At 43.7% G+C, this 15,874-nt stretch overlaps 1 protein-coding gene across 1 annotated transcript; it reads right to left on the reverse strand.

Moving 5' to 3' along the window:
* Positions 1-12,968: 12,968 nt before the first annotated feature.
* Positions 12,969-14,012, reverse strand: LOC306932091 (succinate receptor 1-like; the record flags this gene model as incomplete). The annotated part of the gene is made up of 1 exon (XM_079513794.1): positions 12,969-14,012. One exon carries the CDS (start codon positions 14,010-14,012, stop codon positions 12,969-12,971), a length of 1,044 nt encoding a protein of 347 aa, XP_079369920.1.
* Positions 14,013-15,874: the final 1,862 nt, after the last annotated feature.

Here is a 15,874-nt window from a genome sequence, read left to right on the forward strand (position 1 = left end):
CGAACAAAAATACCCCAAAGGAGTGGGGACCATATAATGCTGTCAGGGTTTATGGTGTGGAGGTTTATTAACTGACCAATAATAAGGCTGAATGGGATACTACCGTATGAGACAATGGTAAATGGTGCATTTATATAGTGCCTTTATCCAAGGCGCTTTACATAGATTGTGCATTCACCCATTCACACACACATTCATACACCGATGGCAGCGGAAACCATGCAAGGCACCAACTAGCACATCGGGAGCAATTAGGGGTTCAGTGTCTTGCTCAAGGACACTTCGACAGTAACTCTGGGGGAGCCCGGGTTCGAACTGGCAACCTTACGGTTACCATCCAGGCACTCTACCCCTTTTTTGAGCTGCTTGGGTAAAGATTTTCCTGTTGGAAGTAAAGTACAGTCACTGTGTGCAGCCAGAAATCCGTAGCTACACTATGCACACCTACACAAATTCAGAAGAGGCTGGAATTATTTTCCCCCAGATTACTGAGAGGATGATGGATGAGTGCAAACGGGCCAATTATATAAGGAGGTGATTTAAATAGGTCATTCTCACTGTTAAGGACACAACATCATTGAAGCCACACACGCCTGCCTTTCCCCTCTGGGCATACAGAGAACTTGCACAGCTTAAGATGAATTGTGTTCATAGATTCTCTGTCATTTTATCCTGCATGTATGCTATAGTTTTGGAGCAAGGATCTTGAATTTGTGCATTCAATACGCTCAACCAGTATTGAGCGTGCGCATGCAAACACATGGACGTCAAAGTAATAACCAATTGAAGTTGCTCCACACGTTATGCACACACGTTATGCATGCATTTTATCCATCTGTACGTGACAGCTAGAGCTTGTAGGGAAGTACTGATCTCATTGTCTTCCCAGACTATGGAGGGATAATGAAAGAAACGTGACGAGGATTAAGAACAGTTACTGAATACTTGAATAGCAGTGTGGATAGAGCTTTTCTGAGGATTATTCCTAATTACAGCACACACAAGTTCTGGAACATGTAATACACGTGTGCACATGCACACATAAAGAGGCTTTACATCCTGATTCGATCAATCGGCAAACAGGCACGCACGCACGCACGCACGCACGCACACACACACACACACACACACAGGAATGCATTGGTGAACAAGCATGATTCATAAGATCCATAAACACACGTAACAATGGATCATAGGTCTACTGTAAGAAAATATGATAGTTCCCTCCACCCTTACAGCAGGGATTTGAAAATACATCATGTTAATTTCACAGCCAATTTGTTATTTGCAAATAATGCACATGCAGTAGATATAGAGTCGGGTATAAAACAGATCCCCCTCTACCATAAACAATATCTAAAATGATGATAATAATGCATGATACAATCTTTTTGCTCTGTTCATTTTTTTAATTTGCAGAGATGACATGATTACATTAAACTCTTCATTTTATTTTTTACTATTTCCCGAAATTACATTTTCATTCTGTAAACACATGCACCACAATATTTTGCAATAAACCTTTGCATTAGAAAAGCTTGAAAAAGGTTCACAACATAAATTATCACATTATACTATTACCGGTACAAATCTGTAAATGTGCTTTGTTCATCTCAGTGTACGCCTTTGCTGTCTTCTAGTTCTTTTCAAAGAATCTTTTCCACAACAGAATGGTGCCCACACACAAAGCAGAGTGGTAGAAATGTAACAGTGAAAGAGAGTTGGCTCCTTAATTGTGACTGTGACTTCCCATAAATCAAATAAATAGTATGTATTGTATTACTCGATGTTGGTTTTTGTTCCTATACAGTAAGGAGTGATTCATGTACTGTGATGTATTTGGGGCTGCCACGGCTGAGTGGGCAGAGAGGCCGTTGGGTTGGGTAATCAGATGGTCACGAGGCTTGACTCTCCTAGCTACATGTCAAACTATCCCCGAGCAGCTGCAAGACACTTAACCAGTTGAACCCTTGCATCTCTATTCTGGGGCAAAGACTTTCAGAAAATAGCCAATCTACAAGCTCGCAGTGTGATGCGAGCTTGTCTGCTATTTTCGATGAAGATATATAGGCCTAGTGTATACAGCTAAAACAGGAGGGGCTCTAGTACAGAGCCCTTGGGAATCAGATCAACTATAAGTACAGTAGGCCTACATGTAGGATTTAATTAAGTGGTTAATTCCTAACTTCTCTGCACTGAGGGCTCATAAAAAAGCTTGAATACACCATGGTACATCCCAGAGGCGTATCCACAATAATGCGAGGACAGGCGGATCCAAATCCATTTTCTGCCTGGCCAAAATCCATACAATGAGAAAAAAGAGAAGACAAAAACAAGACCTGAGAACTATTAGTGGACAGCTGATTGGCCGTTGCGGTAGAGCGCGACCCTCAATCACCCATTGGAATGTAAATGCATGCCTTTCAGCCTTTGTATCCTACTCGTCTGGCAGGTATATCTCTTTGAAAACCTTTAGTGCTACGATTGTGCGCGGGGAGACGACAATAAACACATCTTGCCTGCCCAAAATGTAATTCCTGGAAACGCCACTGGTACATCCGTCTATCCAGAGGTTCCCAACCACCGGTCTGCGGACCGTGAGAAGGGAATCCCAAGTTTTCCTGACTGTGAATCTATAACCTTACGTCTGAAAAGTTACGCCATGACACCTTTGTTATGTATGGGGTTCACGACATGTGGTTACGAAAGTAACGTAAAGTGCCTGCTGCCGTAAGGCTGTGTGTTATTGCTGCTGCTGCTGTCTATACTAAACACCGTTTTATATTTGTAATGTGTGTTGCCGGCGCACCAACAGGCTTACAGTGAAGTCGTACCTGTTCAGCTCAGGTCTGTGTCAAACTCCTGCCACCAATATGTGGCTGATCTGAGAGGCTTGGCCAGCCTGTGCAAGTTTGGTGCATTGCAAGACGAAATGATTCGGGACCAGCTGGCCGAGCTGCACACAAATAACCCAAAGGTTTGTGAGAAATTGCCAATGTCCCCAGATGACCTGACACTCAATAGGGCTGTGGAAATAGCTTTTCAAATCGAGACAGCAGAGGGTTTTGCTACGCATTTGGCTAGCGCCTCATCTCCACTGCCTGCACTTACATCACAGCAGGTCGAGTCTTCATCACGTTCTTCTAGCCCTGACCCTTTCCAAGACGCTTCCCACATACACTATGTTGGACGGCAGCGTGACGAGCCGCAGTTACCGCAGCACTGACCTGAGGGATCAGGTCAACGTTGTGGGAAACAAAACCACTTTTCCAAAGTTTGCCGTTCTGCTCCAGCCACCACCTCACGATGGTCTTTCTCAGCGACCACCATACACTCTGTGAGTGCTGCTCGCCAGCCATTTAAAGTGTGTACTGTGGAGCTTGATGGCGTGTGCCCACACAGGGGCAAACGCCTCCCTCTCAAATGCGGCCACAGTCACACAGTTTTTCCCACACCACAAGCTTGCTGCACCATCCAAAGTGCCCCTCAAAGGTTACGGTAATTCCAGGATTGATATCGTGGGCACCTTCAGCTCCACGGTGCGTTATGGCACTAAGGCTGTTCACATTCCAAGTCACAAGCCACGGAGCCAATCTCATGGGCCTGGACTTGTTCACTGACCTAGGGTTTGTGCTCATGGATTACAGCGGGTTTACTATCCATCACGTTGATTCTCTGTGGCCCCAACAATGGCCTGATAACCAGGCTCTCACAGCTATGCTCGCAACTTCTGGCACAGGACATAGGCCACTCCGAATCCATCGCTGGGCAGAGCGGCTCCAGCAGTATAACTTCACCCTGCAGTTCACTCCAGGTCAAGACAATGTCGTGGCAGACCTGCTGTCACAGGCCACCCCCGGCCCTTCGCCCGATCCTGGTCCTGACCCCGCTGAGCAGGGCCTCATCCAGATGCTCCACTCTCCACTCCAGTCCATAGAGAGACTTAAACAGACACTGAAGAATGGCATCAGAGCTCACCTGGCCGATGGCTTCCCCTTCTCTACAGCTCTTCGCCGTACACTCCTGCACTACAGAGCCTCGCAGCATTCCACTACCGGTTGCTCCCCGACATTCCTCATGTTGGGACGGGAGCTGCAGCTGCCTTTGGATCGGCTGAGGGCGTCTGTGACAGTGTCTCCTCCAGCTCGAGGGCGCAACAGAGTCCGCAAACGTCAGGACACGGAGAGTGAAGGCCCCATCCTTCGCGGCCTTGGACTGGGTACGCATCCGCCGCCCCCACCGGGGCCACAAGCTGCAGTCTTTCTGGTCCACGCCTATGCAAGTCAGACCAGCTGGGGCCTGCCACCTTCCGCCTGTCCGGCGGGTCGCGATGGCATGCCAGTCGCCTTCGGCGAGTGCCGACACCTGCTGCTACGGGGCCGGAGGCTCCCACGCCCATGATGCCGCCTGCTGCCGCAGGTATGTGGGCTAACACTGACTTTGACTTTGCAGCAGGAGATATGGACTTGGCCCTGGTGCACCCTCCGGCACCTGACGTCCACCAGGTGATGCCCGCGGCACGCCAGCTGTCCACCCAGTGGCGGCCGGGGCACAGCCAGCTCGAAACCGGGCTCGGCCAGATTACCTATGTTACTGATTAACGTAAAGTAACGTAAAGTGCCTGCTGCCGTAAGGCTGTGTGTTATTGCTGCTGCTGCTGTCTATACTAAACACCGGTTTGTAATGTGTGTTGCCGGCGCACCAACAGGCTTACAGTAAAGTCGTACCTGTTCAGCTCATCTCCATAGTTGGGCATTATTCTCCAATACAACAACTTTCATGGACACTTTCATGGGAACCAAACCTCTCACCGGAAGTTACATGAATATATGGCAGTGGATGGAGCCGGCTGGACCAGTTCATGAACAAACATTATTTATGAACCATTAAGAGTTTTGTCATATAATCAGGTTCAGGAATATAAAAGAAGACATATCACAGGTTGTTTTCTAATTTTTGTAGTATTTCAAACTCCATCTTGTCACACTCCAGGGCTGCATGCACAGCGCTCGGGTGCTGTTTTCTGACCCCTCAATGGTGCAACTCTCAGCTATATGGCTCTGGTTGTGACCAGGCATTTCTCTTCGCAGATGAGTAAGGCTGGGACCGAGGCTATGTTCACTGTCACGCTCGCGCTAATGAAACAAAACATTACATCGTACAGGATTATTATTTCATGTCAAAACATTCAAGTATCAGAAGATGATGTAATTCAGGTAAAGTAATGGTAAAGTAGAGGTGCAGTCACTCTGTATGTTTAACTAACATTTTCCACATGTCCAAAGTAATTTCTGAAAAAACCTATCTCCTTTTTCCTTTGGCGTGAGGCAGTTTGATAGACAAGTACAATCTCTGGACATGACCCTATGTCGCATACACATCACAAACCATATGTCATGATGCCAGATTGATGTACTGTACATGATTATGATGTAAGTGAAAATCTTGGGGGTATAGGTCCACCCAGGAGAAGGTCATCAAAACATTCACTTTCTTAATATTTCAGTCATGAAACTTGGTTAGGATGACTGATGACTCTGTTGAAAAGTTCACAACAATAATGTGCTACAACCTTTGATGCTGCAAAATATTTCCATTATACTGTACTGTGTTATTAAATATGAGATGTAAGATATAATATAATATTGGATGACATTCTATTAGGATAGTCTGACTTTCAGCATTGTATCTTCCTTTTCCCATAGTGTGTATATGTTTAGTGAGTTCCTCTCTAAAACATGCAGGTACTGACATAATATGTCAGTACCTTTTATTATGAGCTTGTCATCTCATATTATGAGATGACAAGCTCATAATAAATTCTCAGAAACATTCCTGCAAGATTAGAAACTATTAATTTGCTGAAGATGCCAAGAGAGACAAAAATAATAATATAATAAAATAAAATAAAACTAAACTTATTATGAGAATGTGCAATTGGAAAGTGCTTGGGAGAGGTGAGGTTGAATTGTTTTACATTCTTTGACCTATATTCTCAAGCATTTGTCTTTCTAATGGTTTGACCTGCTGTTCTGTTGCCCAGTGCTTTGGAAGACGCTTGCACAGATGATAGACAAAAGAACAGAGACACTAGTTATGATTAATGGTCAAATATATTGGATATAATGTCTCTCTCCATTAAACTGACAGAGCAGAATTATTCACAGACAAATCTTCACACTCAACGTTCACATTGTTAGCATTCCACAATATAGTTCCCACAGTAATACAATACAAAAAAAGCTCATGTCCTAGCTGTCCCATGAAACCTAATGATCACTTTTTTTTTAACAGCTGCTGTGTAAGCACAGCTGGTCTATTTTCTCTCTGGTTGGCTTTCACGCCCACTTGCTGTAGTAGCGACCTATCGTCCTGATTGGCTGCCTCGTCGCTAGGCAACCAGACACGTTTTTGCCTCCAGCCGACCTCTCAGCCATGGGACAGCAAGCAACAACATCTGAAAGGCATTAATAGTCAAACCATCCGACACTAGTTTTATGTAACACACATTACAACTGTCAAAGACAGTGAGCGCTGCCGGTGATACGATCAGGTAACGAGGCGGCCAACGGGTCCATTATTTCACGTCACCTCACGCTAATGAAACATCAAAGGGTTATAATGTCAACATGATTCTACTACTACAAAATGTAAACTAACCCAGGTAAAGTAATGCAAAGCAGACACGTGTGTGTGTGTGTGTGTGTGTGTGTGTGTGTGTGTGTGTGTGTGTGTGTGTGTGTGTGTGTGTGTGTGTGTGTGTGTGTGTGTGTGTGTGTGTGTGTGTGTGTGTGTGTGTGTGTGTGTGTGTGTGTGTGTGTGCGTGCGTGCGTGACTTATTTGACTTAAGCCCTTTGCTCCTCTAGGGTAACCTGACTCCGCCAGATGGGGCAGCAGAGAGTACACTGGGTTCCCCCCTCCTGCTCCCATCTGGATGGTTCCCAGGAGGGGGGAACCCAGTGTACTCTCTGCTGCCCCATCTGGCGGAGTCAGGTTACCTCTAGGGTGCATAGGCCGTTGACAAAATGTCCTCCATTTCACTCGGCTTTTAGCCGTTCTTTCGAGATCTCCCCAGTTGAGCCCACTCTCTGCCATTTCTGCCTCGATACTTCTTCTCCAGCTGTTCCTGGGGCGACCTCGTTTCCTTTTTCCTTGGGGGTTTCATTTCAGGGCTTGTCAGGTGATGTTTGTCGCAGGTTTTCTGAGGGTGTGGCCAATCCAACTCCACTTTCTCTTTCGGATTTGTAAGTCAATGGGATCCTGGCTTGTTCTTTTCCACAGGTCCACATTTCTTACTTTGTCCCTCCAACAGATGTGGAGGATTCTCCTGAGGCATGTGTTAGTGAATGTTTGCAGCCTGTATGTTTGTGAGTGTTGTTGTCCTCCAGGTCTCGGCTCCATACAGCAGCACCTGTTTCACACTGGAGTTGAAGATGCGCATTTTGGTGTTGATGGAGATGTTCTTTGAGCTCCAGATCTTCCTGAGCATGTTGAACACCACTCTAGCCTTGTTGGTTCTGCTTTTTATGTCAGTGTCTGTCCCTCCAGTGGTGTCCACAATACTGCCTATAGGTAGGTAAAAGCTTCTACCTCCTCTAGGGCAGTGTTGTTCATAAGGATAGGGTTGGTGGTTTTGGCATGGATCTTGATCAACTGTGTTTTTGCTATATTGGGAGTGAGACCACAAATGTCGTCCGCAAAATCAAGATCATCCAACTGTTCCCACATTGTCCACTGAATTCCATTTCTCCTCTCCGCGGTTGTTTCCCTCATGACCCAGTCGATTGCCAGGAGGTACAGGAATGGTGAAGGTAGGCACCCGTGCTTGACGCCCGTCTTGACCTCGAAGCTCTGAGAAAGCTGGCCTGCATGCATAACGTGTGTGTGTGTGTGTGTGTGTGTGTGTGTGTGTGTGTGTGTGTGTGTGTGTGTGTGTGTGTGTGTGTGTGTGTGTGTGTGTGTGTGTGTGTGTGTGTGTGTGTGTGTGTGTGTGTGTGTGTGTGTGTGTGTGTGTGTGTGTGTGTGTGTGTGTGTGTGTGTGTGTGTGTGTGTGTATAACTTTTGTTCATGTGTTTTTATAACTTATTTTTCCACTGACTGACATTAACCCTGGCTGATGCCAATCAAGGACCTGCAGCTTCAAGGACCTACACCTGGGTTGGGTGTGGTCCACCAGGAGCCCTATATAAGACAGAGCAGAGTGTTTGGAGAGAGAGGTTGGAGCTGTGTTTGAGCTGAGCAGACCATATAGCTCCCATGGGCTGGGGCCAGACGGGGGGGTCGGGACACTCCAGCTGGGGGCCAGTGGTAGCCGTGAGCAGGTTGACATTCGATGGGCTGTAACTGCCGAGAGAGCCAGGCCTTCAACAAGCTCTGTAAGTGCCACGACCACGTCCCCCGGCCCGTGGGGGGGTCAAAGGCATGGGAGAGACGACACGACGAAAGCAGTAGAGAGGTTTCGGGAGGAGAGCTGGATGTGCAAAGAACAAGTAATGAACGGACGGAGAGCAGGGGAGTTGGTTGTAGGGAAGGCGGTGGCACTACGCACTTTAGAGTAAGAAGCTCTGGATGGAGGATCCGTTGTGGCGAGGCGGCGCTGCGGCAGAGAGGTTGCGATACTGCAAGCCAAAGACAGATGGGCCCAGGTGAAAGCCTGGGTTGCCTACCACAGTATCCAACCACAGTATTGCCAACGTGAACCTTTCTGTTGAGCTGTGAACATAATAGATGGTTAGGTAAAATTAGCTTAAGTTGTGGCAAATCTGGGAAAAAAATGCTTACCACTAGCTTTCTTCACAGAAGTGTTCATAAAGGTGTCTACTATCACAGAAAAAATTGTTCCAAGCCAACTCCCTTGGGAAACTTTGTGGGAGCCAATCAAAGTTGGGGTACCCAGAGGGCCTAGGCTAACAGCAGAACATTTTAAAATTGGCTAATATGAGCTTGTGAGGTGTGTAAATAGGTGTTTTTTGAGGTGCTGAATCCGTTCCAACCATTAATTTTCAGTAAAATGACTTCTGGCCATAAAATTGGCCATGCCTGCTTGTGTATGTCCCAGACATACTAATCCATTTTATGCATATCTCAATGGATGTCTATGGTGTTTTCTTGTTTTCTTTTTTGTTTGTGTGTTGGTGTGGGGGGCATATTAAAATACAAAACATTTTATTAATATATCACAAATGCATCTTAATTGAAACTAACTGTTGAAACAGAAGTAGATGGACAATCTTTAATGGATTTAACTGATTTATTATTTTCAGAATCAGAGACTTGTCACACCTTAAAAAATAATTAACGGTAAAATAAGGGGGAAATGAATGTGCCGAATTTCAGTTCATAAAATAAAAAAATAACACCCGTGTGAACTGAGTGGTGCAACTCCCCTCTCCCCTTGGTGGTGTTATGGACTTTGCAGCAGCAGCCAATCTCTGGTCTGGAGATAAGCTCGGAGAGAGTGCTGTGCTGCGGCTCCTGTTGTTGGGGGCGGCAGTTCTAGTTTGATACTCCCAGTAGCGGTAGTAATTCTGCAAGACTGACAAAGTGGAGAGGGCTATGGACGTTTTGGACATCCAGACAACAAGGAGGACATCATCACAGCCAGCTGTGAACTATTCAAGTTCATGTTCCATGGGAAATCGCCAACAGGAGCCACAGCACAGCACTCTCTACAAGCTTATATCCAGACCAGATATTGGCAGCTTCCATTCATACTCCAGTACATACTGGAGAATGGATGGAAGCTTGGTGACAAAGGTTATGAGTCTGTACCGTCAATAGACCCCATCACACCAGACTATCTTCTGAAGTCAGTCAGTTGCAACTGTGAGGGGGATTGTATTGTACATACTCAGGTGCTGCTGTAAAAAGCAAGGAGTGAAGTGCATTTCTGCTTGTGGTAACTGCCATGGCAAATTTTGTAAGAACAACAAGCCAGATGACAAGAGCAGTGAGGGCGATGCCAGGAAGTTTGAAGAGTAGAGATAGTTGTATGGTTATTCATATTTGTACTTGTTTACAAAAGCATACTTTCTTTTTAGCACTGTAGTTTTTTATTATGTGTTGATCTTTTTATATAGTGATATAGAGCCATATTTTATTTATTTATTAATGAACTGAATGTCTGGGAGCACTGGCAAATTAATTTCACCCTTATTTTACTGTTAATTATTTTTAAGGTGTGACAAAGTCTTTCTTATTCTGAAAATAATAAATCAGATAAAGATTGTTCTTTTGTCCATCTACTTCTCTTTCAACAGTTAGTTTTAATTAAGATGCATTCGTGATATATTAATGATCTTTATATTTTAATACACACACACACCCAACACACAACAGAAAAGAAAACACCTTAAACATCCATGTGCATAACATGGCAAATTAGTTATTACACATGTCTGGGACATACAAAAGCAGCCAATTAATGGCCAGGGAATCATTTTTACTGAAAGGTAATGGCTGGAACGGATTCAGCACCCCATAAAACCCCTATTTACACACATCACAAGCTCATCTTCACACGCATCACAAGCTCATCTTAGCTCATTTTAAAATGTCCTGCTGTTAGCCTAGGCCCTCTGGGTACCCCAACTTTCATTGGCTCCCACAAAGTTTTCCAAGGGAGTTGGCTTGGAACACATTTTTCTGTGATAGTAGACACCTTTATGAACACATCTGTGAAGAAAGCTAGTGGTAAGCATTTTCTTTCCAGATTTGCCACAACTTAAGCTAATTTTACCTAACTAAGAGTGCCATGGACCCGATGAACTGGCGTATATTTAATTGTGTGTTTCAGTGACTACAAGAGGCGTAAAAGGTTTTAGGCTTAGGGCGTTTTTAACTACCATTGTCTTTTCTATTGCCCCCCTGTATAAGGCAAATAAAAGTACTTTTGTAACCCCCCACCTTAATTCTGTTTGGGTTTCAGTCTTTCCATGGTTTTCCTTAATTTATTGCTCTTTTTAAACTGGTTTTAATATCGAACCTGAGTGTCCTTTTATTATAGAATTTAAGAGTCAGAGTTCCCTTTACTCTTTTAATCAAAGGGTGGCATAGTTGGCTAAATTTTTATGGAGTATCACAGTGAAATGCACACGCACTTTTAAACGGTGCACTTGAAATTTGTCTTGTGACTTAAACGGCCACACGTCACATGTGTGTGTGTGTAAATGGTGCATTTATATAGTGCCTTTATCCAAGGCACTTAGATTGTGCATCAATTCACCCACACATTCAATACGCCGATGGTGGAAGAAACCATGCAAGGCACCAACCAGCACATCAGAAGCAATTTGGGTTCCAGTGTCTTGATCAAGGACACTTCGACACTAACTCTGGGGGAGCCTGGGTTCGAACTGGCAACCTTGCAGTTACCATCCAGCCACTCTACCCCTGAGCCACCGCCACCCGTGTGTGTGTGCATGCATGCGTGCGTGCATGCGTGAACAGTCCATAGTTCAAACATACACTCTCCGAGTCCGACACTAGGCATGTGGAAATTAAACGACAGGCATGTGGAAATTAAAGACAGCCGTGGACATTAACCAGTTACCACGCGTCACTTTTATTTCTCAACCTGCACAATTTGCAGCACAAATGTGTGTTCGTCTTATTACAGTACATACATGGCGGACCACCTGCACCACAGAAGATATAAAAGCAGCTGGTAATAATAAGACTGTCATCATTTCTTGTTTATTAAGGAATACATTTTGGGTGGTATTTCTTTTTTCTCCCTGCTCTTCTATTGGGACATTTAGATCGTGTCAAAGATCATGTCTCACCTAGACACAGGAACTGATGAATTCTGACCTGTCAAGATTCAATTTATCCCCTGAGCAAGCAGGCAGGCTCTAATATTAGCTCAATGGTTAAAAAATATATATATCAGCACTTTCCAGTGCTGGAAACCAGGGTTCAAAACCCAGGGTAAAAGAGGAAAGTACATGCCGTAATTCATTGTCAGTGCAGATAACAGTGGCTATAATAATCATAACAAATAATCTCTAGATCATCAATAAAAAATACATTTGTTCATAATTACATGTGACATGAATTAGGCAATACAGCCACTACATTGAAGATGTTTGTCTTTTTTTGTTTGATCATCTTGAATAATTACCGGTATGTAAAACAAAAACATATTGAAGGATTCAATTGAATCACCCTGAGTGCAGTCAGTGTTTATAGAGATTAAACTAATAAGAAACTAATAAATGGCAGGACTTTAAACTAATAAGAAATGTCAGGACTTTTATACATATACCAGATAGTATAATAATCTGAACATTCATATAGTATTATTATGGTTTCACATACATTACTGTACATATTACAATAAATAAAAATGAATGTAAAACCATGGGAAAGATGCTGATAACGTACCTGATTATATGCAACATTTAAGCAATTTGTGTGCATGTTTTGACCATATTTGTCTACCTGTGTGCACTTAAAGGTAGGATAAGTGTTTTATTTTATTTTAAATAAAATGTATTTTTGTTAAAAGGTTAAATCACTATATTCTGATAGTAATCATTTCTGTGAGTGTGTTCAGTAACAGGAGTCTCCATGTCTCTCCAGCTCTTTAATGAATAGAAAATAAATTTTCAAGTAGGTGACAACTAGCCTGGGTAAACCCCTCCCCCCTCGCCAGATTTTCATAACCCTCCTGGCAGAATGAAATGTTGTCCAGTAGGGGGAGTGGGTTTACCCAGGCTAGGTGACAACAGCCAATCAGGAGAGCCTACCCATCTTGCACTTGTTTAATATGCATTCCGTTCTCTGGTCTCTATCCTGATTGGATACAATTGGTATCCCATTGAACTTTCTGATTATTAAAGAGCTGTAGAAACGTGGAGACTCCTGTTACTGAACAAACACTCTATAGCAACAAGTACTATCAGAATATAGAGCTATTTAACACTTACATTTAACCAAAGAAAATCACTTACTCTACCTAAGTGTTGTCATGTTGCACCCCTCTGTCGTCCTGTCTTCCTCAACAGCTGTCTAAATTTAGCAAATAGGAGCTCTCTGAACTGGTCACCCATGAGGAAATAGAAGACGGGGTTAATAACACTGTGCAAGAAGGCGATTGGTCGAGTCAGGATGTACAGACCCTCTATGTACATCCTGGTACATAGCTCCATCCCTGACCATTCCTGCCGAGATGCTATCCTCACATTCCTCATCACATGGTAGGGAGAATAGAGAACCAGAAACATGGCAGCTGCTGCTGTGACAACCCTGAGAGGCCGCTTGTAGGAAGTGGTCCTACGCTTTAAAGCCGCATCCTGCACCTTTAGAAGCCGTGCAATATTGTAGGAGGAAAGGCAAAGCCCCAGGAAAGGGAGAACATAGCCGGTCAGGGTCAGTCCCATGCTGTAGCCAAATGAATTTGTGTCGCCACTCAGGCTAGCAAAGTCTGTGCATCGGCTCGAGTTAATTGCCTTCTGCATATCCTGGAACATAAGCACTATCAGCGGAGCCACCTGAATGTTGATTGCCAGCCAGCTCAGCCCAGCTACTGCCATCGCAACCTTTGGTCTTAGCAGGAAGTGGTTTCGTGTCGGGTGTCTGATGAGCAGAAAGCGGTCCACGCTCACCCAGACCATGAAGAGAATGGAGGAATAAAGATCAACGTGCAGGAAATAGCGGTTGATGATACAGGCGTAGGGGCTGGTCTCTTTTTGGCCATTCGCATAGAGCCAGGAGAGGCGAGGCAGTGTGCATAGGAACAGGAGGTCAGACACTGCTAGGTTGAAAAGGTAAATATTGATGCTCCTCCACTCTTTCAGACAAACCACATAGCCAATCACAACTAACAGGTTGCCAGGGAAACCAAGGCAGAACTCCAGAGCATAGAGTGGTGACAGGTAATATACCTCTAGGAGGTCATCTAGCTGCGTGCAGTTGAACACCTGCGGAGAGGAGAGGAGAGGAGAAGCATATGAGTATGCTATATAGTATATATCACAAACATGAATGTTATAAGATCTGAGTCTTACCATTCTGTCCTTTGGTACAGCGTAGCTCCTGGGAACAGGGACAGGAAATGGAGGGTGCTGCTCTTGCAGGTGAATTAATCCACTCTGTTGTTTACTGAAAACAGTGTGCATCAGTGCATGAGGGTGCTGGTGGTGTACACTGTATTTCATTATTGGTTGGCAATAAAGTTTATTCCACAGCCAACCAGACAGTCATTTGCTAATATGGAAAGTCTGTGCTGTAATAAAACTGTTTTACTACATTATGTTCTGTGTAATACGGTGTATTTAGTGTCACACTAATTTGCATAACAGGTACTGAACCAAAGGTCGCTTCAATTCAATGTTTACAGTACATGACAAAACTGAGGAAGCCCTGGGTCTGTTCTCTGCTGTTCAACATATATACATGCTGTCACTGTCTCCAGGCATTGACAATTTGGATGGTACATTTCTCAAGGTGGCAGCTAAAGAATTATCTATTCCTATATGTCATATCTTTAACAGATGTCTGACCAGCTCTGTGTGTCCTACACTATGGAAAGAAGCTAAAATAATTCCATTGCCAAAAGATAAAAAAGCCGCATTTTCTGGGGCTAATAGTAGGCCTATAAGTCTACTACCGGTGCTCAGTAAAATGTTAGAGAGGATAGTTTTCAATCAAATACAGCATTATTTTCTAAGTAATGAGCTAATTACAAAATGTCAACATGCATACAGAGCTGGTCACTCAACTACCTCTGCTATAGTTCACATGTCTGACAAATGGCTGAATGAATTGGACAATAAGAAAATGGTTGGTACAGTGATGCTTGACTTCAGTGCAGCATTTGATGTTATTGATCACAAATTGCTAAGAGCCAAACTGAAAGCATATGGTTTTCTATCCTCTGCTCTCTCTTGGATGGATAGCTATCTGTCTGGGAGGAAGCAAAGAGTGTTTTTAATGGTAGTCTATCTGAGAGTAAGGATGTAATATATGGAGTTCCTCAGTGAAGTTGTTTGGGTCCACTTTTATTTTCCATTTTTACAAATGATATGCCCTTTGTTTTGGATAAAGCAACTATGGTTATGTATGCTGATGATTCGACCATGTTTAGCGCTGCAACAACGTGCAATATACTGAATGAAGTTTTAACGAAGGAATTACAATTGGTGTCAAATTGGGTAAAAGAAAACAAATTGATCTTGAATGTTTCCAAGACAAAGTGCATTGTCTTGGGCACTAAACATATGCTGGCTGGAGATTCACGACTGAGTTTAACTATGGCGGGGATCCCAATACAGCAAGTTAATAAAATAAAGTTACTTGGTGTCACAATTGATGAGCGCTTGACTTGGTCCGATCATATTGATTCTGTTGTTGTAAAAATGGGGCAGGGTATTGCGGTTACACGCAGATGCTCTCCCTATGTTACACCATTCATTAGAAAGGAGGTAACACAGGCATTAGTGCTTTCACATTTGGAGTATTGTATGGTTGTGTGGTCCTCTGCTGCTAAAAGAGATATAAAAAAAAATACAGCTAGCACAAAATAGAGCTGCAAGATTAGTGCTGAACTGCTCTTTTAAAACCAATGTTGCTAGGATGCACCACAGTTTAGTATGGCTAACTGTAGAGGCTAAATTAACTGCTAGTCTTATCAAATTTACCATAAATGCAATCATGGAGGGAAAGCCAGACTTCTATAGAGATCAATTATTTAGTTCAGGTCTAAAACATAGATATCAAACTAGACAGGTAAGCTCAGGGTATTTGGAACTTCCAAAACCAAAGACATAAATACTTAAAAAATCTGTTATTTATAGAGCCACCCAACAGTGGAACTCATTATCTGTTAACATAAAACAAATCAAAAGTAAATACTCTTTTAAAAAATCGCTTA

This window comes from Electrona antarctica (genome assembly GCF_951216825.1).
Source record: "Electrona antarctica genome assembly, chromosome: 11".
Classification (NCBI taxonomy): domain Eukaryota; kingdom Metazoa; phylum Chordata; class Actinopteri; order Myctophiformes; family Myctophidae; genus Electrona; species Electrona antarctica.